This window comes from Notothenia rossii (assembly GCF_949606895.1).
Source record: "Notothenia rossii genome assembly, chromosome: 11".
NCBI lineage: Eukaryota > Metazoa > Chordata > Actinopteri > Perciformes > Nototheniidae > Notothenia > Notothenia rossii.
In genome coordinates, this window is record NC_136910.1 from 8,210,203 (window position 1) to 8,237,496 (window position 27,294).

The 27,294-nt window shown below is 41.0% G+C and overlaps 4 protein-coding genes across 7 annotated transcripts in view; 2 read left to right on the forward strand and 2 right to left on the reverse strand.

The window, feature by feature from the left end:
- Positions 1–20,621, reverse strand: rnf40 (ring finger protein 40). Of its 3 annotated transcripts, none has more exons than XM_079657585.1 (20): positions 20,483–20,621; positions 17,806–17,954; positions 17,530–17,697; positions 16,964–17,267; positions 16,295–16,495; positions 15,974–16,095; positions 15,736–15,882; positions 14,875–14,946; positions 14,596–14,715; positions 14,255–14,434; positions 13,909–14,044; positions 11,938–12,059; positions 11,529–11,794; positions 11,246–11,363; positions 9,942–10,091; positions 3,393–3,602; positions 3,180–3,305; positions 2,324–2,464; positions 1,751–1,852; positions 1–1,393 (listed from the first exon to the last, which is right to left on the reverse strand). In XM_079657585.1, exons 1-20 carry the CDS (start codon positions 20,493–20,495, stop codon positions 1,217–1,219), a joined length of 3,024 nt encoding a protein of 1,007 aa, XP_079513711.1. In that variant the 5' UTR covers positions 20,496–20,621; the 3' UTR covers positions 1–1,216. The 3 variants fall into 3 exon arrangements, with proteins under 3 accessions (XP_079513711.1, XP_079513710.1, XP_079513712.1); XM_079657584.1 differs by having other exon boundaries at positions 3,393–3,605; XM_079657586.1 differs by lacking the exon at positions 20,483–20,621 and adding an exon at positions 18,434–18,504 and having other exon boundaries at positions 3,393–3,605.
- Positions 18,688–21,987, forward strand: phkg2 (phosphorylase kinase, gamma 2 (testis)). Its single transcript, XM_079657589.1, has 10 exons — positions 18,688–18,927; positions 19,197–19,308; positions 19,406–19,581; positions 19,681–19,735; positions 19,854–19,919; positions 20,017–20,180; positions 20,285–20,375; positions 20,507–20,660; positions 20,751–20,876; positions 20,962–21,987. The coding sequence occupies exons 2-10, from the start codon at positions 19,214–19,216 to the stop codon at positions 21,205–21,207; spliced, it is 1,173 nt and encodes a 390-aa protein (XP_079513715.1). The 5' UTR covers positions 18,688–18,927; positions 19,197–19,213; the 3' UTR covers positions 21,208–21,987.
- The window catches only part of cfap119 (cilia and flagella associated protein 119), an 11,442-nt gene continuing 5,887 nt past the window's right edge, over positions 21,740–27,294 (reverse strand). For both annotated transcript variants that reach the window (XM_079657590.1, XM_079657591.1), the window contains 9 exons: positions 23,752–23,820; positions 23,577–23,611; positions 23,411–23,476; positions 23,149–23,312; positions 22,952–23,022; positions 22,654–22,770; positions 22,473–22,548; positions 22,270–22,335; positions 21,740–22,188 (listed from right to left, as the gene is read on the reverse strand). In XM_079657590.1, the coding sequence (XP_079513716.1) occupies positions 22,031–22,188; positions 22,270–22,335; positions 22,473–22,548; positions 22,654–22,770; positions 22,952–23,022; positions 23,149–23,312; positions 23,411–23,476; positions 23,577–23,611; positions 23,752–23,769 (771 nt within the window). In that variant the 5' untranslated portion in view covers positions 23,770–23,820 and the 3' untranslated portion in view covers positions 21,740–22,030. The remainder of the gene's footprint in view (positions 22,189–22,269; positions 22,336–22,472; positions 22,549–22,653; positions 22,771–22,951; positions 23,023–23,148; positions 23,313–23,410; positions 23,477–23,576; positions 23,612–23,751; positions 23,821–27,294) is intronic.
- Positions 24,060–27,294, forward strand: part of LOC307023913 (uncharacterized protein) — a 7,507-nt gene continuing 4,272 nt past the window's right edge. Inside the window, exons 1-6 of the mRNA XM_079657587.1 lie at positions 24,060–24,988; positions 26,038–26,197; positions 26,331–26,561; positions 26,670–26,798; positions 26,878–27,036; positions 27,118–27,275. Of these exons, the coding sequence (XP_079513713.1) occupies positions 24,947–24,988; positions 26,038–26,197; positions 26,331–26,561; positions 26,670–26,798; positions 26,878–27,036; positions 27,118–27,275 (879 nt within the window). The 5' untranslated portion in view covers positions 24,060–24,946. The remainder of the gene's footprint in view (positions 24,989–26,037; positions 26,198–26,330; positions 26,562–26,669; positions 26,799–26,877; positions 27,037–27,117; positions 27,276–27,294) is intronic.

The following is a 27,294-nucleotide window of genomic DNA, read 5'->3' on the forward strand; positions in this document are numbered from 1 at the left end:
TCAAAACTACAAATTTATTAATAACAGGTTGTGCACATTCATACGAGTAAACAACTATTGCCAATGTAAACATGTTAGTCTGATTTTTGCTGACAGTATAGCTAATTCTCAAAGAAGTCTTACTCAACTGCTCCCAAATGCCCGATAAACTTTTTTCTTCACAGCCTGGAACTTTTTGAGCATGTGCTACATGGTGCGAACTGCCTTTCCCACAAGAGCTAACGTCAAACAGACGCTAACCCACCTCCCAGTAAATAGTTCACATCATCCGAACAGAGGGAACAGGGTTTCATTGGCGCAATTAGGTAAGAGGCATGTTGTTAGGCAGATGTTTTTGTACTCTTCTGTCACGGCTAACCTTTAGCAAAGCAGGACCTGGAGCAGCGCAGCCCACTAAGGACACCCATATGAGCCGAATTTCCATTGCAGTGATTTCATCTGTAATGAGGCACTATAAGCTGCAGATGTTGTGTCAAACTCTCCAACGGGAACCATGGCAACAGGATGAACACACACACACACACACACACACACAGAGGACCTTGCCCAAGGTGATCCACACACTGCTGTATGTGCTGACGGGTCACCAAACTCACTGACGTCTCTCATTGTTAATACTATAGCCTAAGCAGGGAAGTTACACAACCTTGGCTGTCGTACTTTACGTATTAGAAACATATTTAGTCCTACACATGCAGGCCTCGGGTCTGTAAAGCACGGCTTCTTTTAATTCTGAAAATGCAGCTTCACTGATTCCACAGGATTTTCATAAACCAGCAGGACAAAACAATGAAAAGAATTGCGTCAGTCAGACGTACCTCAGCAGTTCCAAGTTATCAATACATTAAACAAAAGGAATATTTTAAAGTGGGCCCAGCTTGATAAAAAAAAGAAAGGATGTTTAAACATGGCAAGGACAGGATAAACAGTGCAGAGCAGCTCGACATGTAAGAACATCACTGTTTGCACAAACATCTGTGTTTATTAACTACAGCACAACAATCTCAGTCAGATGTGTCACTATCTGTTTGGTCACCAAATGGCAAAGATGCGGTAAAACAAGTCCTTCCAAAGAGAGATTAAAACAGGGAACACATATCTGATATCCCACAAATGTCCACCTCTTGGAAATACATCTTCAGTTCTATAGTCTTTTTCTCTATTCCTTTGGTTCTGTCTACAGTTTTCCCTTCTCGCTCCTTGGCCTCTCGGGGAGTTAGGTGATGTAGATGCGGTGAAAGTCGTTGGCCCCGAAGGCGCAGTTGCACTTGGGGCACTTCCTCTGCCGGGTGTCGTAACGCATCTTCAGACACTCGTAGCAGAACACGTGGAAACACTTGGTGAGCACCGTCTCCTTGTCTCGTGTGTTGCAGCAGGGGCAGCGCAGCTTGGCCTGGAGACAGATAAATGCGTTACATATGGGCCAAAACGCTCTCTTGCCAGCAATGTTATTACCTCCATCCATTTTACGGCAACACAGCTCACACTTTAGGGTGTAACAAGTAAGCTGCGGGATACCCAGAGACCATAGTGATGCTGTGGCTCTCTGGCCTTACCAAGGAAAAACCAGCCAATGAGGCAGATTACACAAAGTGTAGTCATTAGCATTACAGCACATTACTCTCACTAGGCTCTTCTAGTGTAATGCAGACTGCGCCAGAAACCTTTTTTTATAACTCCCTCGCCGCTCACAGAATTCACAAAGGCCCTACATTTCTCTGCATTATAAAAAACCTGTTCATTTCCTGACCTTGTACTGGTTGATCTCCTCCTGCAGGATCTCATCAGCGTCAGAGTACACCTCCACCTTCTTCTGCTTCTCCAGCTTCCGCCTCAGCCTGGACAGATCCTCCTGTAACGCATCAGTAGAGTTGGTGAATACACTCGTGTTGTGATCATCCAATCAGATCTTCAGGATTCATTTGGGAAGATGTACCACTGAAGTTCCAAGTTATCATTAAAGTATAGAAATATTTAAAAGTGGGCCCAGCTTGATAAAAAAAATAGGTTTTTGACATTTCTATATGTTTTTATATGTTTCTAGTTATTGTGCTTTTTATCTTGTTTTTAATTATTGTTTTATTATTTTGCTTCTATTGTGTTATTCTATACTGTGTTTGTTCCCTGTACAGCACTTTCGTCAACTGAGGTTGTTTTAAATGTTGTTTTAAATGTTAAACAGCTCAACATTTCCCCTCAGCCTCATCCTAGAAGTCATCAGAGAAGTTGTTTCCTAGTCTCATGTTGCGATCGTCCAATCAGAACTTCAGGAGTCATTTGTGGAGCGATTGGGAAGAGTTTTCGTCCCTGCAACCCAACGTACCTGTGCTCTCTTCAGGTTGGAGCTCTCCCTCTCCCGGGCGGTGCGGTTCTCCGCCACAGAGACCTGGATCTCCTTCAGCTTGGCCTGCGTGTGCTCCAGCTGCACCTTCAGGTCCTCCGCCAGCTGGGCAGCCTCCACCGCCTGCAGCAGAGAAGGAACCGGACACACTCAATGAAGAAACAAAACCCTAATAACATTCCTGCGCTGTAATGTGGTGGAAGTACAGTAAGCCTGGATCAGACTTGGCATTCTGAGTCTGAGGTCCCAACCTAAAAACAGGCACCATAGGTTTAGCATGTTTTATCCTATTCGCTGCTGATTTTCCAGCCCTGACGACTGTTTCCCACAACTCACCATAGACTGTACGCTGTGAGATCCTCTTCATAGCTTCCAGGCAACAACTGGTTTCGGTTCAATTAAGAAACTGCTTTTGTGTGTTCCTGTTCTGTTTAATCTTACTCCTGTGGTGGTTCCTAATTAGGCCAATCTCATATAAGTAGCCAAAACTAGATGACCTCATTCATATTGCCCCAGGAAACTTTGTTGTCCTGACAGGTACTTGGGCAATGTTAGAAACTACCAGGAATAATCCCACAAGTGCACACTTAGCTGTTTTGGAAAAGCGTGAGAATCAGGAGGGTTTAACAGGCTAACAATGTAGCTCCTTAAAGCTTTTAATGTTTTGTGGAAGCAACATCTTGGTCTTTTTCCAAGCGCCTGAACACACCTCTGTGTAGCACATGGCAGTCTCCAGATACTCTAACCTTAGACATCTGGCAGCAATCAAAGCTTACAGATGATTAGCAAACCTTTCAAAAGGAGCTGACAGAAAGATTGATGGCATCTCTTTCCTCACCTTCCTCTTGTTGAGTTCTAGTCCTTGTGTCCGGACAGTCAGCTCCTTCTCCAGAGCGGCGAGTGCGCTCTGCAGGACGCCCTCTTTCTCCTCCAGTCTCTGCACCACCAGCAGCTGTGCGTCCACCTGCAGAGGCACAGCAAGTGTTAATACTTCCTGCACATAATGAAATCCATCAATGCTGCGCTTCCAGGATCAGCAGTGACACGTCACCTGGGTTTTGAATGTGAGAACTTGGTCAGCCAGCTCCTCCTTCTCCTCTTTCAGCAGCTTGTAGATCTGGTTGGATTTGATTCGCTCGCTCATCAGCTTGAAGTTGGCGTCGTCTTTCTCTCGAAGCTGCTGCAACAAGCGGCTGTTCTGCTCCTGCATGTCCTCGAAGGCCTGGCCTGTAACATCCATCTCACTCAGCAGGGCTTCCTCCTCCTCGAGAGACAGACGTGTCAGGGATCAAAAACAACGCCAAGACAGTAACAGTCGTGCTGCCTCTGGATCTAAGAAACTGCTAGAGCGTAACCATCTGTAGTCCTTCATATAAAGGATGTGCTGTGGATTCAGTTCCAAATCATATTCCCCCAATATTATGGTGCATTCCACTGCAGGGCCTCGCGCGGCTTAGTACGGTATAGTTAGGCCTCGTTAGGCCAGGCTCACTTTATGCTGCGTTTCCATTACAGTTTAGGAACTGGGGCAGTAACTATAGTAACGCAGTGTAGGCGGAGCAGTGGCGTCATTTTCAATGCGAAACACAAAACCAACATCAGCCGTTAGCCGTTAGCCCTCAGAGCTCACAGCTCCTCATGTCTGTTCAGAAACTAGACAAAAGTGAAACAAGTCCAAACCACAGACGTGTGTGATGGAGAATACAGTCGCTGGTTTATTTATGTCTGTAGACCGTTGTTGTGAGTGTGGACGGTCGGAGCATATACTGCGTTAGCTTAGCCGATCACTAGAGATGTCCCGATCCGATCACGTGATCAGGGATCGGAGCCGATCACGTGATTTTCAAAAGATCTGAATCGGGAGAAAAAAATCGGGGATCGGGATTTTCTTTTTTTTCTTTTTGTATTCAATGTTACAAAACAAAAATGCCCATGTTCAAGTCCTAAAGTCATCCTGAGGCCTTAGTTTTGTTTTCAAATTACACATCATCATGTATGTGTTGCTTCTTTGGGGCTTGTTTTCATAGACCTGGTTGCTTATTTCTCTCAAATCTGGCAACAGAGTGGGCAGGGCGCAGTGTCTAATTGTAGCAGTAAGCTAACGAGTACTGATAAGCTTTATTTTGTTTTGATCCAATGCTGCACAACTGAACTGATCCAATGCTGCTGTGAAAGAAAGAAGCTATATCCATGTTGGATAGAATATCCAATTTAAATAAAAAAATAACCTTAAGGGACAACTTGAATGCTTTTTTTCTTTTTTTTTCTCTTAATGCATTGCATAAAGATCGGATCGGGAAAAATCGGTATCGGCAAATTGTGAAAATCAAATGATCGGAATCGGATCGGGAGCAAAAAAAGGTGACCGGGACATCCCTACCAATCTCCATTCAGAAAAAACGCATTTTAAAAGGTTTTTGTCCTGCCGTCTGTCTGCAGACTTGTTGAAGCATTGATTCATGGTTTTTACTAACCGGTATCAGTATGTTGTTACTTCGGCATCATTTTTTAAACATGTATTACAATTAAATCACGGTCAAATATGTTCATCTTGTTGTAGTTGCCAGCGATTCTCTCACTAGTTTAGCATACTCAGCCCGACTCAGCCCGGTTGTTGGCCCGAAAAGAACCTCGATTTTGGAGAGCCAGAAAAACTGTGAAAAAGTACCCGCTAGCCGGAACTACGCCGAGTGGAAACGCAACCAAAAACGCTTAAACCGCGCTGTAGTGGAAAGGCGCCATTACAAGGCTTCTTTCCAAATACCGCTCTGTAAACACACACTTAAAATAACCAAACCGAACCAATATGCATGAAATAAAATACCATTTATATAATTTTGTTAACAATTAAAAGATGAATTGCCAGCATCTAATCTAAAACACAGGCATCTGAACAACTTGAAGCCATAACAAATATATAATTCTGAGATGTTCTGAGAACATGATGTTAGTTATTAACTTAAACCTTTGTTTGCCTATTTATGACTACGTTTCCCAAGATGCAATCACGCCTGGTTTGTTTTCTGTCATGCACTGCATAATAATAATAATAATAATAATAATAATAATACATTTTATTTGGGGGGCGCCTTTCATAGCATATGAAATACATTACAGGGCTTAGGGGCACTATAGGGAACAATTAAAACTTTAGTGAAATATCAGCTGGGGTAAAACAAGACAAACGTAAATGTTAATGGACTACAGAGGAACACAAAATATATAAGCTTCATTTTGGTTCACATCGCCCCCCTAACAAGCCAACTGGGACCCACAAGAGCTGTAGTGATCTCACGAGTAGCTTGTTTATTGGAGAGCTTTGGCAATCTGTCAAATTAAAAATGTGGCAGCCAGAAAATGAGGAAAACAAATCAAATACATGGGAGTCCAGAAGAGTTTAGTGGCTTTGCTTTAACTTAGAAACAGATACGAAGGGAAAAAAAGCTATTCCATCAGTATCTTTTCACACCGTCTTCAGATTAATTATGTTCTGTTAAACTCCCAAGCATGAGGGGGCCCTTTCAGACCCAAACATCTGTCTTTTTATAATGTTCATAAAATGGTATGGAACAACAGTTAAAGGACTGAAAACACGGTCATTACACGATTACGCGTTGGTGTAATTTCCTGTTTTTGATTTAATTACAGTCTCAGGAGGTAACAGAAAAGGGTTGTCTGTGTTTTTTTAGGGTGTTTGCTTCGCAGCAGCGTTCCATGTTCAATGTAACCCAAACTGAAAAAGTAGATCCTCAGGAGTAATTTGATTCATACGGACTGATAAGATCATTTTCAGGTCAACAGTTGAATATTATCGTGAAAGTATTACATTATCTAACATGGGTGTATCCTCTATCTACGCAACTCAAGTTTTAGAACTACCATGACATTATTTCACCAACATTTGAACCCTGCTTGTAACTTCCCCTCCCTCCATGCTCTCTTATCTGCTTAGTTTTCCAACTTACTAATGAAAATCAATGAGAGCGTCCTAACATAGCAGCAGAGCCAAGAGAGTGAGCTCAGATCTGACAATGTTTTACATACTTTGAATTTATCAGGGTGGCTTATCCAAAAATGATTCGCCCCACCTAAAAAGATTGTGTTTAGAACACAGGGTATATGCAGGAATCCTGAAGACAAATGTAATCCTTTTTAAGAACTTTTTTGAGACCCTTTCCACACATTTTAAGACCTCATCGCCACTTTGAGTTTTAACCGGTTACATTGGCGACACACTTTACCTCACATTGACTACAGGGTTTCCCACACATAGACTATACTTGGGCGGGCCGCCCAAGCAGGGCCGGCCCTTTGCATAGGCAGTATAGGCGAATGCTAAGGGCGCATCAATGAATGGGGGGCGCCGAAAATTGCACCAAAAAAAAAAAGTTAGAAATTAAACAAATATTTTTATTTTATAACACAATTTCCCGATTTTGGATCAACAAAGTACATCTTATTATCTTATACTAACAGAACTACGCCTATATTGCGTACAGCAGCCATAAACTATGGCGCATCCCCCCCCCCCAAATCAAGTTGAACCGCCCCAGCCCCCAGTAAAAACCAGAGTTTTATGTGAAATAGTTCTTTTTTTTAAAATAATGGTTTTAGTGTGCAATTATAGGTTCTAATTTTGTATTCGTGTTAATTTAAAATAAATTAAACTCCCAAAAAAAAGTATACAGCTTTTATTAACATTGGAATTGACTGTGTAAGCAGCCGTGGGGGGGGGAGCTTTAGAGAGCTCTCTCCTGAAAGACTGAGAGGCTCTGATAAACTCAGCTCAGTGAGGTAAAGGCACACCTTTATATGATCATTATAGTTATTAATTACATTACAGCTAAAATCTTGCCTAAGTCAGCAAATTGGTCAGGGCCGGCCCAAGTACATTTCGCGACCCATTTAAAAAAAAGTTTTTTAAATTATTATTTTATTTGTATTCGTCCGCGATCACGATGCCACCTGCGATCGATTTACTTGTGGACAATGATCCCTCGCTCTACGCCTCCTGCACCCAGTCCATCAGGAGGACCGGGGGGTTTCCCGATGGCCTGGCCTGTTAAGTGGCCTGCCTCACACGTGACTGGCTGTCTACACATGATGTGGCCTGCCGACATGGCCACTGTCATACAGACCATAAATCAAAGCCCTTGATTGGTCTCTGTGTGTCATTCAAGCTCGGGATAACCTCAGCTCAGGTGAGGTAAAGGACTCTGAGTGTTTAGATAGTTAACTTAGTTTAAGTTATCTCAGTGGGTCTCAAACGGTTTGGTCACCATTTATGTAAACACATATTTCCATTTGAGGGGGGAGTGATTAGTAAAATATGCATGAATAAAATAAAATAAATGAACTAGGTGAAAAAAGGTAACTTTTAAAACTTGTTGAGAGCTAAAACTAGTCTTTGCTGTTGCCTCAAAGAGGAGCAGGGAGGAGAGGAGGGAGACAGGAGAGGCCGATTCAGGAGCACAGACACACTCACAACTATAAATGAACAAAATAAATAAATACATGAACAAGTTTCAGTGTTTTTTCATATTGGAAATGGGATGTTATTGGTTATGGCCATGATTTTATGATTATTGAAATGTATACAGTTCTGTTTCATATCGGTGTTTCCATAGATCTAGTCTCTTTATTTCCCCCTTAAAACGCAGCAGATTGATGAATTTAACTCCAAAGAAAAAATATTACCGGAGGAGCATGCCCCTGGACCCCCTAGAGGATTTGAAGTCGACCCCCACTTAAAATCTCATGGATAGGTTCCTAAATACATTTACCATTTAAAAAAAAAAATAGTAATCCATCATATGTTTATGTGTGGGTAGTAGATTTAAACTATAGGGCTATCACTATGGGCCCTGCCAGTAACCTGTTCGCTCTGCCATCGTGTGAAGTGTCTGCTAACAAGCGACCAACAGAAAGGTTAATTTTAATGTTGTTGCACGTCACATAGGCACGCCACCTCGACCCTCCCCCCCGCTACCACCACCCCCCCAAGTATATTTCAGATATGTGGAAAAACACTGCACTATATACAGTATTGATTGTCCTTCCTCCTTATCTTCCAACCATTTGGACGCAAACTTGCATTTCCCCATAACGATGTTGTTTAACAACCGGCGTAAACGAACCTTCGCGCACTCAGTCAGTCAGTGAGCGTACGATGTCCTGTTCAGATGACGTCAAATCCAACGGGATGCCATAAATAAACTACACAGAATCACACTACACACCTACGCAATGATTACATTCAGACAGACTGTAGAATACAACCTCTTTGGACCATTTATATACTTATTGAAAACAAGCTACAAAATGTAATACCTTGGGAAATGCCGTTTAATACTTTTTAATAGCCTTAATTCATTCATCAACTTTTAATACTTTTTAAGACCCCGCGGACACCTTAGAATAATTTCAGCATGATTGTTTGAAATCATCCCCCCCTCCCCTCGTGTAGCAGGTAAATTGAGAGTAAATTGATTAATGCCAGGTCACAAAATGTAACAAATAGATAATGAATAAGAAATCAAACCAGGGATTTATTCTGTGGATATTAAATAAATAATATCAGTAGAAAGACATTTAACAGAGAAACATAAACAACAAAACTAGAATGTGATTACATTATCCTCGTATTAAAAGGTTATGAGAATAAGTTTGACAAATGATTCTGTAAAGACGAACTAGAGAGGGATTCCTTTCCACTTTTTCAACAACACAGCTGCCTTTCATTCAGCCGATTTGATATTTATATTAAACTAGGGCTGTGCAATTAATCGTATTTTAATCTCGATTACAATTTTGGCTTGCAACGATTACGAAAACCACGTAATCGAAATAAAACGATGATTATTTTTTTATTATAATTTTTTGTAATAATTTTTTTTATTGTGTTTTCAGTTGAATTATACTTAAAGTTCAGGTTTATCAACTGTTGAAAACATACTGTTCAGATTTTTTTTTTAACTAAATGGATAACCGTTTTTTAAATCATCGTGATATCAATTATTGACCAAAATAATCGTGATTATGATTTTTGCCATAATCGAGCAGCCCTATATTAAACTGCAGACAAAAAGTGATTGTCTTTAAAGCAATAAATAAATAGTATAACAGCTGATCAGATTAAAATGTTTATGCCACAGCTCCAGCTTTCAATTCTTCTTTTCACGTCTAAGATTAGGACAACGTCTTCCTTAGTCAAATGTGATACTAATTGCACTACTTTCATTCTGAGCACAGCTGGCTTCTTAATCATTTTCATATCTGGTGCTGCCCCAAAGTTTGAAATCTTATGGTTAATGGTTTGATTAATTGAGGTCTGAAAAAGTGTGTTGGCCTGAATGCTTTCGTACATGAATATTAACTCCTACGAAGTGTAGAAAATAAGAAAAACATTTAGGTAAAAGCTGAGGGGTTTCTGATGTCTACAAACAGCTGGGAAATAAAGAATTACGGAGAGGTTGCCGAGTCCTTTTCCTCGTTCAAGCACACGCGTGTTAAGCTAGCAGTGCACACATTCTCAGCCATGCTCAGAGTTGCCTTAACAGTCACTTGCTCTGATATGTTTAAGAGATAAAAATGCGCGTACCTGTTTCGTGGCCGCGAGTTTCTTCTGCAGATGCTCGATGGTCTCCTCTGCCACTCGGATCTTCCTGAGGGCATCTTCATCCGCCAGCTTCTTGCTCTCCTTCCTCTCCCTCTCCTCCAGCTCTCGCACTCGCATCCTCAGCTCATCCACCTGGACAGGTAGAGAGAGAGAGAGGGAATATAAGATGCAAAACAAGACATTTGACAAAGCAGGGTATATGCAGGAATCCTGAAGTCAGATGTAATTCCTTTGAAGACCTGTTTAAAGACCCTTTCCACACATTTTAAGACCTCATCGCCACTTTGAGCTTTAACCGGTTACCTTGGCAACACACTTTACTTCACATTGACTATATACAGTATTGATTGTCCTTCCTCCTTATCTTCCAACCATTTGGACGCAGACTTGCATTTCCCCATAACGATGTTGCTTAGCAACCGGCGTAAACGGACCTTCGCGCGCTATCAAGCAGTGAGCGTGCGATGTCCTGTTCAGATGACGTCAAATCCAACGGGATGCCATAAATAAAGTACACAGAATCACACTACACACCTACGCAATGATTACATTCAGGCCAGAGTCCTGCATCGGGTCGGGTACCGCTTTTTTCCGGGTTCGGTTCTGGGTAAAACAAAGATGATGCGGGTCGGGTCGCGGGTGTTGCATAATAAATAAATTCAAATAATAATAATTAAGTTTAATGTCTAAATCCTCAGACCTCTCCCCCGCGGGACCGCGCATAATCATAACCTCTGCAGTGCATCAATCTGCTTCTGAGCGTGCCACATTCTAAATGGCTGAGGTGAAGCTCTTAGGAGAGAATACAGCATTTTCAAAAAAACTTCAAGAGTGAAATCCAACGTCTGGGAGGCTTTTGGTGTCATCCTAGATGGAGAGAATAACCAACATCCCACGCTTTTTGAGAGAAATATGCTGCGTGTGTTAATAATTGCACGTTTTCACTGCTCATATATGCGGGTTCGGGCCGGGTCGGGTTGCGGAACTAATTGACAATATGTGCGGGGGGCGGGGCGAGTTCGGTATTGCATGTCGCGGGAGCGGGTCTTGAAAATCAGACCCGTGCAGGACTCTGATTCAGACAGACTGTAGAATGCAACCTCTTTGGACCATTTATACACTTATTGAAAACAAGCTACAAAATGTAATACCTTGGAAAATGCCCTTTAATACTTTTTAATAGCCTTCATTTTTGCAAAATTAATTGATCAACTTTTAATACTTTTTAAGACCCCGCGGACCCCCTGCAAAGTATATAAGAAAGACAAAGACACCAAAGAACAAACCTCAGCTTTAGATTTACGTTCGGCGGCCATGAGCTGAACTTTGTCCCTCTGCTCTTTTGGAGCTGATTTGTACATGTCCAACAAGAGCTTCATCTCTTTCTGGGACTCCTGGGCTTTCCTGACGATTCAAAGGAGACAAAAGATTACAGTAATGACAGTAATCCGATAAGTGCAGTTATTTGAGTGCACACATTTGGTTGAAAAGACATCATTACAGGTCAAAAAAAGAGCAAAGAATGCATTAGAAATAGAATGTAAAGCGAGGAGTAGAAGAAGGATGTACTTGAGTTCTACTCTGAGCATCTTCAGAGTGTCCGAGTCCTTCCTCTTCAGCTCGTCGCTGCGCTGCCTCTCTCTCTCCCGATCCCTCTCCCGCTCTCGGTCGGCCTCCCTCTCCCTCTCCCTCTCCCGGGCCCGCTGCCTCTCCAGCTCCTTCCTCCTCTCCTCCTCCTCCTCATGGTCCTCGTCATCCTCTTTCTTCACTTCGATGCTGTCATTCGTCGTCTCGTCGAGGATCAGAGCCCCCGTGTCGCCACTTTGACAACGCAACTGTGGACGGAGCAAAAGGTGAATGAAGGGACACTGGGCAGCTGCAACGCATCACTCGTAATGTTTTGGTGGAGTTCAGAAAACCCCTTGGATCCCACTGAATCAAACACATCACACATTTGATCGTGATTTAGGTCATCTACCTTATTGATCTCCATCTGGGTTTCCCGCAGCTTCCTCTTGTAGCGCTGCACGTCCCCCTTCAGCTGCAGGTTGTGGTTCTGAAGGCTGCTGATCAAATGCCTCATCTCTCTGTTGATTGGCCCTGAGAGAGCAGAGAGCAGAGAGCAGTCAACCTGTGGTCTGGGTTTGAGTCATTCACTTATCTGGAGCAGTAAGTGATGCAGGGAGGTCATGATGATACAAATTGTTTATTATACACACGAACAAAGACAATGCGTTTACACACAGATATCAGATAGACGTGTGCTGTGTTGATCTGTGTGTTGCTCAATGGGACAGTTAACTGCAAAATGAAAGATACACCCTGTTACCCGTAGTACTCTCTGATATCAATCTGTCTATTTCTCTTTCTGGAAAATGTGGTTTGAGAGGTTCAGTTCAGTAGTATAACATATTTTCAAAATAAAAACAGCCAAGAACAGCATCTTGAGTGACAGGGTCATTATTTACATGTTTCATTTTGCGCTTTGAACAGCTTAAGCAGAGTGCCATCAAGTTCAGTTATACTCAAGGGAAGGCAAACATTTCAAACGGAAACAACAAACGCAGCAACTCAAACTAAAGTATCTAAAATAGGGCCGGGACTTTAACGCGTTAATTAAGATGAATTAATTACACAAAAATTAACGCGTTAAAAACATTAACGCATTTTAATCGCACTTATTTTTGCACCGCGGAACGTTTCTCACTGGATGAGTTTCAGGGGTACCGATTATACTGGAGCACCAACTAACGTTAATGACTTCAAACAACAACAAACCACAGTGAACAATAGTCAAACGTGAACGAAGAAGCTGATGAGACCGCTTTGGTTGGCCCCGTGGATGGGACATTTTCTTTTAAAAAACGGACGGATGGAAGCATCGATAAGAGCACGGTTGTTTGCAAATTATGCAAAAAGGAATTTGCATATCACCGCAGCACATCAAGCCTCAAGTAAGCCTCAATGCAAAACATATAGCAGCTAGCGTGGAAGCTAGCGTGGACGTTAGCCCGACTCGGAGTACAAGGACCCACACCCAATTCGCGTTGATCAAACAGTGGCCTATGCAACAGAGAGATTTTATTTTTCATCAGGATATTGGAAGAATAGGAGGGATTGAGGTCAATCACTGGCACTTTTTTTATTTTATTTTAAATGTTACACTTCATGTTGAACTATTTATTACGTTGTTGGTGCAACTGGCACTTTATGTTGAACTGTTTATTGTTTTGGCCAAGGTTATTGAGAGAGTTGGACTGAAATGGATTAGATTTTTTAAATCAACTGTTGGTAAATCAACAAAGTCTGTTATGGCCTCTGAAGCAACAGAGAGATGTTTTCTAATAGTCAGGGTTTCCAATGTTCTGAATGTACTTGAAAGTATTGTGTTTTACTTCAAAAACAAAGTGTTATAGTTTACAGAAGGTCTACCTACCTATAGGCTACCTGAATCTCTGAAATGTACTATATTCCTAAATATGCTATTGATACACTTTATGGCAAAAATTGCACTTTTCTGTTGGTCTTTGTTAAGTACCACCTTGAAAAAAATAAACAATGTTTTGTTGCTTAAGCTTATGTATTCAGTCATTATTCAATGGTATACTAAAATCCATGTGAAAAAAATTGCTTCTCACTGTTCTCAGGTCAAATATTTATATGTGATTAAAAATGCGATTAATTGCGATTAATTAAGTACAAAGCCTGTAATTAATTAGATTAATTTTTTTAATCGAGTCCCGGCCCTAATCTAAAATGATAAATAGCGCTACAGGTAAGAGGCAAAGTGGACTGTCCCTTTAATGTTGGCTTTGAGTATCATTCTAAAATCACCATCATCTACAGCGTGAAAAGCATAACCCTTAATGCATCTCTTAACATGCCCCATGTTGGCATGCTTTCCCTCCGCTCTTCCAAGGCGTGCTGATGGATGTGTGTTTGTATTTACCTGCTTGCTCATTGGCTGCCAGGTTCTGCTCAAACTCGATGCGCAACATCTCGTATTCTTTGCGCACCTGGGCCAGGGTATCCTCCAGCTGGATAACCTCGGTCCGCAGCTTCTTCTGGAGCGACAGCTCATCACTCTGAAAGGTTGGAAACAGTTGTTGACAATGTTGCCAAGCATCGGTAATAATAAACAATGTCAGTTGTAGGTTGCTAGGGCCAAGAAAACAGTAAAGACTGATAGTAACAAAGGGCCAAAGCCAATGCGCAGTGAAGAAAAGTATTTTCCTTTTTATTCTCTGATGGACAATGTATATTTTAAGAGATCAACTGTGATGGATGAAGTTCACCTCCATGTGCTCGATCTGTCGGAGGTGGGCGTTCTTGGCAGTGAGCAGGAGGGCGCGTGCTTCGTCCAGCTGGGTTTTCACCCCCAGGGACTCGTTGTAAAGCAGGGAGAACTGCGACTGCAGACATTTGTACTCCACAGTCTCCTTCACAACGTCTTCTGGAATATTCCGCAAATCCATCTGAAAAATCAGACGATGACAGTGAAGCATTGGAAGTGATTTAACGCACTACATTGGCCAAAAACGACATATTCATCCACAGATTCAAAAGGTGGATATGATTTGGGTTTGTGAAACCAGATGTAATGTTCTTATCAAAGAACCAGAGATTAGATCTTTACCTTGAGCTTCTCACTCTCCCTCACTGCCTCCTGCAGCTCCGCCTGCAGTTTCTCCAACTCTGCCATGCGGCTATTCGCCAACTCCGCGTTGTGCTCCAACTCCGCATTGAGACTCTCAAACTGACATTTAAAAAAAAAAAAAGACATGTTATAAATACTTAAGTATAAATGACCATGGAGTGAAACAAACTGGCATCTGAGATGTGAACCAAGTTATGTGCGAAGAAAAAGTCCCATGTCCCATTTATTTGCAAGATGTAGCTTTGTATGAAAGTTCACCTTCTGAATGTTCAGAGTAATCTGGCCTCCAGAGATTCCTCCTGAGCTGCTGGTGCTGTATCCGGACTTCAGCTGCAGATCACAAATGCAAAACATAAGTAAAAAAACAAACAAGAACAAACAAGGCCGAAAAACCACATGACAGTAAACAGGTGCAACACATCCTATGACATCACTCAAACAATGCTTATGTTTGAATGTTCAGATGTCTAATGCAAGAAAATACCATTTGATCAATGCATGCATGGCCAGCTAGACATGCATGCATAGAGCAGCTGGCTTAAAGTTAGGGTAGGTAAGAATGGAGAAACCAGCTAGACATGCATCCATAGAGCAGCTGGCTTAACACACATTCCTGCTTAGAGCCTATCACCGAATGAATACGCCTCGTCAATAGATACAAATAACACACACAATAGGCAAGTTCACAGAGCGTTTTATGATACAATTCAAGCTCGAAGTACTTAAACGTAACATTTCCAGATTTTCAAAGCCTGTGTATTACATCTAAATAATATAATTGCAATTGAAAAATATATTTTACAGACTTATTTTGTTTAAATTAATATAGTGTGTGTCTTTCAAACCGACTGCTCGTATTAACTCTGATTGTATGTTTCGATCAGGATTATTTCATTCTTAACTAGCTTTGGTCCCCTGCGCGCCTGGTGTAAGATGCCACAGGGCAAAAGACCAAATTATTAGTTTTGGATGTGCAGATGAAACACAGACTTTAAATAAAAGCAGTTTTCAAAGAGTAGATTTTGAACTCAAGCATATTTTCGAAACCTTTAAAATACATAACGGTCAAAAGTAAGCAAAAACAAAGCCTGCAAGTTGCACACAGACAATTTCACGCACCTGCTCCATGGCTTCTGCCAGATGTTTGTTGAGCTTTTGTTCCCTGTTGCGCAGTTTCTCGATGTCCCACTGCAGGTCCTCGACTGTCGTCTCCATCTCAGACACCTTGGTCTCAGAGCTGGTCACCTTGTCCACTAACTCGTTGTACTGCAATAAAGGCAAAGATGTGAAAACAGCTGTTTCAGCAGTGAAGCAATGGCTGCATACACACAGAACAACAGAGCCAAGGACATCGTACCTCCATGGACATCTTGTGGTGTCGGCCCTGCAGCAGAGTGGTCAGGTCTCGCAGTCGAGTGTTTTCGTCCAGCAGAGTGTGGTTTTCATTGATTATGTCAGATTGGCTATCGTCATCACATGCTGACAATAAAGATCAATAAAGTTGTGTCAAATTAGAATGGAGCAAACAACAACTCAATACAGACAGATGAAGCTATAAGTACCAGATCATTTGTTTTAGAGTAGGGTATAAATTGTACAGCAGGTGTTCTTCACTTGTATTTGTGTGTCAATTGCTTATCACATATGAACGATCATTAATCAGCTTATTCCCAGTTACCCGCAGCCTGGACTTGCTTGCACATGCTGTCGATGCGGCTGTGCAGCCGGTCAAAGACGCAGACCAGGCAGGCGATGGCTTCCTTGCTGAACTGCATGCGGTCTTGGAGGTGCAGGCTGAGCTCCTCCTCGCTGCTGTGCTCCAAAGTAACCAGGAAGCCCTTAGCATTGTCACTTAGAGGAGGAGGGGGCGACGATGCATCTGAGCATAGTGAAAGGTGGTAATGTAAAAGGTTAGTTAAAATTTAAAAAGCGTTTTATCTAATGATAACAAGTAAGTGTTGACTCGACAGTTGAAAATGACTATCAATGTTTTTTGTTTTGTTTTTTTTAAATGGTATTTTGCAGCAGGAACATGCTCTTACATTTACCCTTTTACTCTACCAAAAGCATTACAATTATTGATTTGAGATGTTTTTGCAAAAGTTGAACACAGTTAACAACAACCGGAAACAACAGTAGCAATATAACAGAAAAAGGTGTATGTTGAATACTGAGGAGAACTGATATTGAAAACGTATGTGGAATCATACCCATTTACACTTTAATCCTAATTCTAATAATGTGACGATCAAATAACATCTGATATGCTTAGATTGGAGCGGTCTACTAATGCAGTAAGTGATGGAGACTTTCCAGATAGATCACATTAGTAAAAAACCCTGCTTACCTGTTGATGAGTCGTGTGGCAGCTCCTTGAGGTTCATCGCTTCTGACCCAGTAGGAGGCGGGGGCTGCTTCTGCCCTTCTAGGCGCTCTTCCTGATGCGCGTCCTGCTTCTCTGCCAGCTCCCCCCCGTTTGGACTCGCTGGTAGAGGAGGTGGAGGCACGGCGGAAGTTGGTGAGGCCAGACTGACACCATCTTCCTCCATAGGTGTTGGTTCAGGCAGGGGGGGTGCAGGTGGGGCAGGGGTCGATGACACCGGAGTGCCGGGCTCAATACGTTTCCGCAGAACTTGCACATTTTCGTCCAACTGCAAATACGACACACAATTATTACAAATATTACCTAGGGTTTATTTTCTGTACAACAGTATCATATAGTACTTTATTAAAATGTGTAAAATCATGTAAACAAGGGGTTAGGTAAGGAAAGACGGATACAAAAACGTGTTTATTAGTTGTTGGTGGCTTTGACAAAATGAGACCCCACTTATCTTGTGTTTACATCACCAGTTTGAGACGCAAATTGGGTATAATCTGGTTTAAACAATGTAATTAGATGTGAAGAAGTACCTGGGACCAGTACCGGTTGACAATCAGCAGGGTGGTGTCATCGGTGGCTTGTCTCTTCTCCAGCTTCTCAATTTTCTCTCGTAACTCATCCTCCATCGTCTGTCTCTGCTCCAAGCGCTCGCATAGCTTCTTATTCTTGAACTGGAGGACCTTCATGTCCATTTCCTCCTGCACAGGAAAAATTGAAAAAAACGAAGTGAGCAATGTCATAAATGCTGATTATTGTTCTTAGTAAGTGTTTAATATATGTGGACTTGTAAAGACCAAATGACTGACCGTAGAGGAGACTCCTGCTATGCGTATGGGTTCTATCAGAGTGGTAGTGGTCTTCTCCTCTTTTTTGCTCTTCTTCTCAGGTGGGACAGGGGGGCTGTCCCCTCCTGAGGGACGTTTTCCTCCCCCGGCACCTGACATCTTTCCTTCCCCTGCAAGAGATCAAACAATATTTGCGTTGGTACAGCTTTAAGAAACTACACATTAGTTTGTAAATAGGGAACTCATTCATTTGATGACAGCTAGCTACGGCATTAGCCCTGAACTAAGGGCCACTGATTGTAATTGGCTCCGAATAGTGCTCTTCTGGTGCTAATGTTAACATATGTGTGTCTTATCGATTATGCTGACTGATATTGTATAACCTACTTCTTAAAACACTACCGACTATTCTCAATTTAGCAATTCTTCTCGGAGCGTTAGCAAGCTTGTAAACGCTAGCTATGCTAATGCTATCTTTCTCCGAAACCTTAGTTAGCTAAACGGGGCTCTTTGTCCAGAATATTTAATGACTGGTGGTCACGACTTTCATTCAGGGACCACCATTACATCTATATGATGTTCTGAAAGGAAACTATACACGGAAATGAACGTATAAACAAGATTTACGGCAAATATTAACGTTACAAACCTTCACACGGAGCGACTGAAAATGTAACTCAGTGCATCCAGCGAAGCTACAGGAAATAACGACATGGTACTTCCGCACATTTTTTATTTTAAGAAATGTCAATCACAAAAAAATAATATATACATTAAATGAGTATGGCATTTTGTGATGATATAAAATAAGTGTAATAATTATTTGTAATGCCTAAACATTTTTTTTTGTATTCGTTTAATGAACCTAGCTGCAATCTTTACTCCGGCCACACGGGGGCACTGCTGTCACATTGTGTAATAACAGGCTCCTAGCTGTTTCGAGGAATGAGACTAGAATGTAAACATCGCTTACGGTAGCTAGCTGTTGTTGTTAACATAACCGGTAGCTAACTTTGAATTTGTCGCCGTTGAATCGCACACAGTTATGGCTTCACGATAGATTCCTCTAGCTGTGATGGCATTTTCATAAAGATTCCTTATTCGTGGTCTCCAGCTCACTCTTGTTGTGACATTTCATACTTGGTGAGTAGCTTCCTGTACGGTCAGTGAACCTGCTGCTGCAGCAAGGGCAAGACCAACACACACACAGCTAGCTAATAAAACCCACATTTTTAAACATTCGAGAGTAGAGAAAGGTATGTGTAGCAAACTATTCCAAATAAAATTCTTATGACTTGAATTAAACTAAAGTTAATACAAACACTTCCTTGTCAGTGGTTCCTGTTATTAGACTGATCATACCGCAATGTTACAAAGAGACACATGTGACTAACAGTGTGTTGTTATTACAGATTCGTATGCTGTCACCATGACCAAAGACATAATTCTTGGAGATGAATTACCAGACTGGGTAGGGGCCAAGGAGTTTTACCAGAAGTATGATCCTAAGGAGGTGATCGGAAGGTGAGTGCAGTAGATAAAAACAGAAATGTGACCTTATCTTTCAATATGAATAATAATAAAAACATTTATTCTGTATCCTGGGTCAATGTTGTCTCAGGGGTGTGAGCAGTGTGGTGCGCAGGTGTGTGCACAGACATGGGGGTCAGGAGCTGGCAGTGAAGATTATTGAGATAACGGCTGAGAGGATGACAGTCCAGCAGCTGGAGGAGGTGAAAACCTCCACACTGAAGGAGATCCACGTCCTCAACATGGTGAAAGGGCATTCCTCAATAAGTGGGTTTGAATTCTACTCTTCCCGAACTGCAAGACACTTTTATTTTCTTTAAATTTTAAATGTATTGAAACCTTTTTCTTTGTGTTGATTCCCTTCAGTCACTCTCATTGATTCATATGAGTCCACAACCTTCATATTTTTGGTGTTTGACCTGTGAGTATTACAACAAATAGCTGAAGTGCAATCACTTTTACTATTCCTTCCCTAAAATATAAATGCATAATCACGAAGCAATTGTATGATGATAGTAATCTTGAATTTTCACTTACAGCATGAGGCGAGGAGAGCTGTTTGACTACCTCACAGAAAAAGTGACTTTGAGTGAGAAAGAAACCAGGTGAGCTCCAACTTTGACACATCAACTGGATTTAATTTGCACTACATTTGATTTTAGGTGGAAAATGTCAATGTTAAATGTATGCATTGCTCTACAGGAGTATGATGCGAGCTCTGCTGGAGGCCGTGCAGTATCTCCACTCCCTCAACATTGTCCACCGGGACCTCAAACCTGAGAACATTCTCCTGGATGATCAGGGACACATCAAACTGTCCGACTTCGGTTTCTCTGTGCAGCTTCAACCTGGAGAGAAGCTTAGAGGTACTGGAGTGTATAATAAACTGGAAATGAATGATCTATTTAGATATGCATATAGTTTGTGTAGACAGAGGTTAACATGATCTGTTCTCTTTTATTTGAATTAGACCTTTGTGGGACACCTGGCTATTTGGCCCCTGAAATACTGAAATGTTCCATGGATGAAATGCACCCAGGCTGTGGCAAAGAGGTCGACCTGTAAGCCTTCCTTTTGATCATAACATTAATCTGTAGTGTCATTTGAATCAGTATACATTTACAAAGAATGAACCTGGCTGTTAGTTATATCTCTAATTCTTGCTTACCTTTTTGGTGCATGTATTGAACAGCTGGGCTTGTGGTGTTATCCTTTTCACCTTACTGGCTGGATCGCCACCGTTCTGGCATCGCAAGCAGATGCTGATGCTGAGGATGATCATGGAGGGCCGGTATCAGTTCAGCTCCCCTGAGTGGGACGACAGGTCGGACAACGTGAAAGATCTGGTGAGCTGATAGAAGTTTCATAATATCTTGTGAATGTTCTGAATATTCTCCTGGATCACACTCGTCTTAGTTTGGAATCACTTTGCTCAGATATCCAGGCTGCTGGTGGTGGACCCTGCCGTCCGTCTCACTTCTGAGCAAGCCTTATCACATCCCTTCTTCAGACTGTATCAGAAGGAGAAAGTGCGACTCTTCATTCCCCGAAAGACATTTAGGGTGAGTCACAGTGTTGAGTTTCAATTATATAAACTTCTTGTCCTTTCCATTCTCACCTCTTCTCTGTGCTCTCACGCCTCCTCAGGTGTTGATAATCAGCGTGCTGGCCTGTATCAGGATGTACAGCCGTTACCGCAGGACTCGCCCTCTGACCCGGGAGGTTCTGGCCCGAGACCCCTACTCCCTCCGCTGTGTCCGCAAACTCATCGACGGCTGCGCCTTCCGCATCTACGGGCACTGGGTGAAGAAAGGGGAGCAGCAGAACCGAGCCGCCCTCTTTCAGAACACGGCTAAGATCATGCTGCTGGGCCTGGAGGACTTCGAGTCATAAACAGGTCAACCTCATTCCAAACCACGGTGATTTGTATTTCAACATTTGCATGTGTTTTCAAGTCAGCGTTTGTCTTTTTGAATTACTTTGATTTCAAGATGAGGTGTTCAAGGGCCAGGATGTTTCTATGCCTTAATGCGCACCGTGTTTTTCCGAGTTAAAGATAAGCACGCACATCTCATCCTATCTGCGTTTTGATCCGTGTTTGCGGCTGTTTGAATTTTTTCTTGTCAGGTCATCATGTTTGCAGGGCCACTTTGCAGTTTAGGACACATTGCACAATCATTTCAATAACATATAACATACGACTACATTATGTGTACTTAGGATTTTACCTGTTGATAGTCAGTTATTACTGAGAGGAGAATGTTTTTCAAAGCACTGTGTGGACATTAAAGCACTATGGTTTACTGTTTAGATAATAATTATATAGACATAACACAAGAAGGTGCAGATTTACAAGGGTTACAAAGCAGTAACAGAAGACATGTTTAACATTTAAGTACAGTATTTGGGGTGTTTGTGGTAGATATACTGTCGTGCATGCAGACATTCCTTAATAAGAAACCCACTTATCTAACTGTGAAGACTATTGTGACTGTATTTCCTATTGAAACTAACTAACCACGTTACATCCTCAGTTCATTCTGCAGTTTAATGAGCGGCACTTCCAGAAAGTGCCTCCCTGAGAAATGCACATTAATTGTAACAATGCAGATATATGTACTGTATATGAAGAAAAAATGATTTAATGAGAATAAAACTAATTTGAAGCTCTAATTGATCTGATTTGTGTCGGTCCTTTAAGATCAATGTTTCTTAATCAGTGTTTTTTGGCCTTTTGGTTGGGCTGTGGAGAATCTGGTGCCCTCTTGTGCTGATCTGCGATGTCTTTCATTCGCTGATCCATTTGTCCAGACACGAGCGTCATCTGCTCTCTGACCTCTCTCTCTATAAGTCCCTTCAGTTCTGATTGTGAACCTGAAAGGGATGAAATGAAGCAGTTAGAATATAATATTCTGGGTGCATTTGGCTTTTTAGAAAAACTGATTGGGCTACTACCTAGGGTTGCTCCTTCCGGCTCTCCAATAGATGCTTCTGTTTCCTTTTCCATTACATTCTCAACATCTGGTGCAGGAAAAGTATGAGTAAGTATCAATACAACTGATTTAAAGTGCTCTAAAATATCAAGAATATTCTGTTTTCAATGTGACACAATATAAAAAGGGCTTTGTGCCACTATACCTGCAAATACCAATTATTACCTAGAGCAGAAGAGTTCTCCATGGTAGGTTCATCCTGGCCTGGGATCCCATAAGTCAAAGACAAGTCAAGTTGTAGCTGGTCAAAAATAATAAAGAGAAGTATTATAAAATAATAGTATTATTTAAAAAAAAAAAAAAGGAACAATAGCAGCGGTTGCTTGAATCTATGTCTGATTGTTACCTGTGGGGCGAAAATATATTTGTAGAGTTTATAGTGTCTCACGTAGCGGTTATAGATGTAGTTTAAGATACAGGTCGCCTCCTCAGAGTTAAACAGGTTGATGCTAAAGGGAGGTCGCTGTTGTGGGAAAACATTCAAATTGAACATTGTATGGAAATCTGTGGGCTCAAACCCATGTATATAACAGTTTCCCAGAGTACCTAAAACAAACGATTTCGAACTTAATATGAGTCAGAGTCTAAAACATTGATTGTTGCAGCTCTACTGAGTAACATTGTTTGTGATTTGTTGTACACACCCTGACTGAGTGACAGAGAAGTAGCTCCTTGCAGTATTTGAAACACTGCTCTATGTTGTTGAGCGGAGTTTCTGCAAGAAAGGAGTTTCAAACACATCCCATTTAAAGTTAAGGAACATTTAAATGAGTAATCTTGAAGCGTACTTTGTTTGAACATCATCCATCTACACTGATAATAATAATATGACTTTTCGTACCTATGTTAGCTTCATGCGTGGCCTTGATGATGGACAAGAGAGCAGATGTTTGTTCCTTTTTATAGTTGTATTCTCTGCAAAAAAGTACCGTCTGGACATACAACTCCAGCAGAACTCCTCTCTTTGGTTCAGGGAGATCGACTCCAAACACTCTGCATAAAGCACTGTCACAGAAGAGAAGAAGTGTGAAAGAATACTTAATGCTGTCAGTGTGATTGTGTTAAATAGATAGAAATGTTTAATATTAACAGGTGGTAAAAACCTCTCCAGATCAGGGATGGAGTGCATTTTCTCGATTTCCTCCATGTCATGGTAGTTTACGTCTGTCCTGAACACACACAAGGAATGGATTTTTGCTAGACATTTGTATGTAGGGCTTAAAGCAGCAACCAATGAAATTGAATATAATCTGGGGACACAGCTCTCACCATAGCATCAATTTAGGTTTCAGGGCCTGTGGTACCTACAGGAAAAAAACAATGCATCACAAGGCTATAATTCTTATAGCTATAATATGAATCCTTATATTTTAACTATATAATTTATAACAAAAATAAAGTAAACGTGCAGGCAGTCAAGTAGCAACCTGTAACTAGCTCTTACCTCTGTTATTGTATCCATTTTTATTTATTAAGCCCAATTATAAATTGAGCAAACTGCAGACGTTAACAGCTGAAAAACAGAAGTAAGATTACACCGATTCTCTCATCAATTTTCACTGTAATTGACCAAAGGCAAGTTTGCGGAATAATTTCCTGTTTGGAAGGTTGTATCCTAGCAACGTGATACAAATGTTCTTTTCCGGTTTAGCGCTCTGTACAGAAAAACATAAAATGTATTTTTATGAATTGAAAATAGAATATAAGGAATTTAAAAATATAAATAGCCTTTTCTATACATAAAACCCTAATATAAATACTGAAAAGAAAAAAATATTATAGAGGAAAAAGATAAGCTGAAATATCCACAATTTTTTTTTAGATAGGCTACTGATCTTTATTTTGTCGAAAATCAAGTGATTTCATTCAATTCTAGAATAATGCTAGGTCTATATTAGGCCTACCAGTGCAAACGTCGAAAACGTCAACGCTAAATTAATAATACAGACACAAACAATGTTGTTTTCTCATTAAAAACATGGATGTTTTGATTGTTTTGAATTTTCACTGCTCTCAATCGCTGCTGCGTGACAGTCGTATCCATGGGAACGACATAAACCTGCCTGTTCGGCTAATAGCCAACGCTTTGTTTCTGTTGTTTTTATCTATTATTTTTGCCGTTTTAGGGGGATTTTAATGGCCCACGCGAATGTTATGTTTCGTGAGAAGGTAGAACACGATGAGGCTCGTTTGGGGGAGACTCGGAGGATTTACTAGCAGTTTTTGGTGACTTGTTTGGCTTCCTGTTTCACTGTTTACGGCCGGGTAAGTAAGTGATGTAAGTATTTAATAGTGGCATGAGGAGGTGATCACCTTCCCTTCCTGTTTCTCCTGTGTTTACACCTTAGCACCCACACAGAGCGGTCCTGGAAAGCCTGCATTGCCCCTGCTACTTCTGCTCCACACTGACTGAGCTGCGCAGTGCACTTTAAGAACATTATCCCCCTTTAATCCACTTTGCCTTCTGCTACACAAAGGTGGACAGGGTGCCACAATCAAACAACGCATTTTATTGCTCTTTTATTTTGGAGACAGATGAATTTCTCACATTGAACTTTTAATGCTGGATTTCATAGCCTCTGTTTAAGTATCCTTAATTATCTACTGTTTGTGAATAGCAGTGATTCATCCCCTCAGACATGGAGGACCCTGATATACGACAACAGAAGCTCGACAACCAGGTAAAGAAACAAGGATAATTAAAGTATTTTATGTCTTCTACACATAAAATAGTCCAGATATGTTTGGTTTTTATTTATTTATTTTTGAATTGCTCAAGAAGCAGAATCCAAATGACAAAGATATGTTACTTTTAGGTTATAGTAGACGTTTAGCTCCATTCCTCTATCAAAACATAGAAGTTAAATATAATAATTATAGTCCATGCTGACAGTGGATAAAATACTGGGACTTATTTTTGTCCAATTAGCTTACATGTGGTTAAAAAAAAGTAAATAACGCTTGAGATCCTGGCTACCTGTGTCAGGACCACCTGCTGCTCAAGTTTAAGTCTCAGTCTTGTGACTGCTGGCTTATATCCAGTAGAGTAGCTTCAACACAAATATCTTGTACAAGGAGGATCAGTAGTTAATCAGCGATAGAAGTACTAATTATAGCTGTAGTAACCAAGTAAGATGTTAGTAAACAGTAACAATGACGCAAAGGCCTAGTTATATAAGGCATAGAATACAATTATCCATCCAATATGTGTTATATTACAATAGTAATTTTCCCAGATCCCAAAACCTCATCTGGTTCTTTTTGTGGTTAAATAATAGAACAGAATATTATAATTCTGGCCAATGATCATAGCTCAAGATGGGTTGATTGTTATTGTATAAAAATGGGTGCACAATGGAATGCATTTGTAGCCTTCTTATGCTGTAGATGTAAAATAAAAAACAAAATGTAGTTCATTTTCTGAATTTGCATCAGAACAAAATGTAAACAGCAGGACCACAAACTATTGAGAGTATTCTCTTCTGAAATCAAATACACCTCATAATAATGATGGTTTAGCTCATGGTCCGTAAACTCCTATTACATTTGAAAAAAAACATTAGAACATTCAAATGTAATGAAGTGCCCTAGATAGATTCTACCACAGCTTTACTACCCAAACAACAAGATGTACTTATTGAAAGTGAGTAAAATGCACAATAAGACATCACCTAACCTATAGGTTGAGTTGACAATTTGAAAGGAAGTCTAATACTTGGTTTTCCAACAGCGAGCCCTTTTGATGAAAAAGCAGCAAAAAAAGAGAGCTGATTCTCAAATGGTGGTAGCCAATCGGGATGCTCGCCAAAAGAAACAGAAGCTCAAAACTGTGTGCTCCGATCAAACACCGCTGCTGATCAGCCAATCCCTGAGCAACACTTCCCTCACTGGTTAGTATGAGAATTACTTATTAATGTATTTGGCTATATCTATTTTATTACACATTTCAATGTAAAGTACAATCATGTTTAGTCCTTTAAATAATAAAATCCAGGTTTGTTTGTTTGCTTTTCTTCCCTGGAGATCAAGTTGAACATGCCCATGATAACCCACTGGATGAGATCCTGTTAGGTGAAGACAACACAACAGCAACTATGAAGTTTGATGAGGTGCCTTCACAGATTCCTAATACTCCCAAAAAAATGAACTTGGAGATTGACAAAGAGCCTGAGGTGAAGTGTGAAGTGGAGGATGACGCTCAGGGTGAGGGGAAAAAGCCAAAGAAGAAAGACGTGAAAAAAGAAAAAGCCAAAGGTTAGAAAATGCAAAGCAGAATATTTGATTCTAATGTGATGTCTTTGTTTTGGTTAACATGTGTGTGTGCACACAAATTAATCGCTCATTTGAATTGCTTTTAACCAGAGATCGACCAGGATGATGAAAAGGAACAAGAGAAGCAGAAAAAGGAGAAAAAAACAAAGAAGAAAGACAAAGCGAAAGAATCTGAAGACCCACAGAAGACAACCAAGACAACCAAACAAGAGCGAAAAAGTGAGTTCAATTTACAATTAACATATCAATACTCTTTTCAAAATACTTTTACAGCATTTCAGTCTCACCTACTTCACAGAGAAGCACTTGCAGGAGGAGTCGAGCCAGGAGGCAGAGCCAGTGGGGGATGTGGGGAGTCCAAAGAAGAATAAAAGCAACGAAAGTGAAGCTGAAGAGGCAGAAGGGGCTGAGAGGCCTGCCACTCAATCGCCTAAGAGGAAAAAACAACTCTACACAAGTGAGCGACAATCTGGCCTTGTTGCATCTTAGGATCAACAATACCATACCTTTTTTTGTAATGAATGTGGCATCTCTACAGCCAGGTGCCAAATAAGTGACGAGAGCAAAGACGAGGAAATCCAGAAGGAGAAAAAGGAGAAGAAGAAAAAGAAAGCAGAGAAGACCGCGCCAGGTCTCGGTTCCCTTAACTCCAACTACAGAAAGGGTTCATCGTCAAACAGTGAATCCGATGACAGAGTGAGACATTACAAATGAA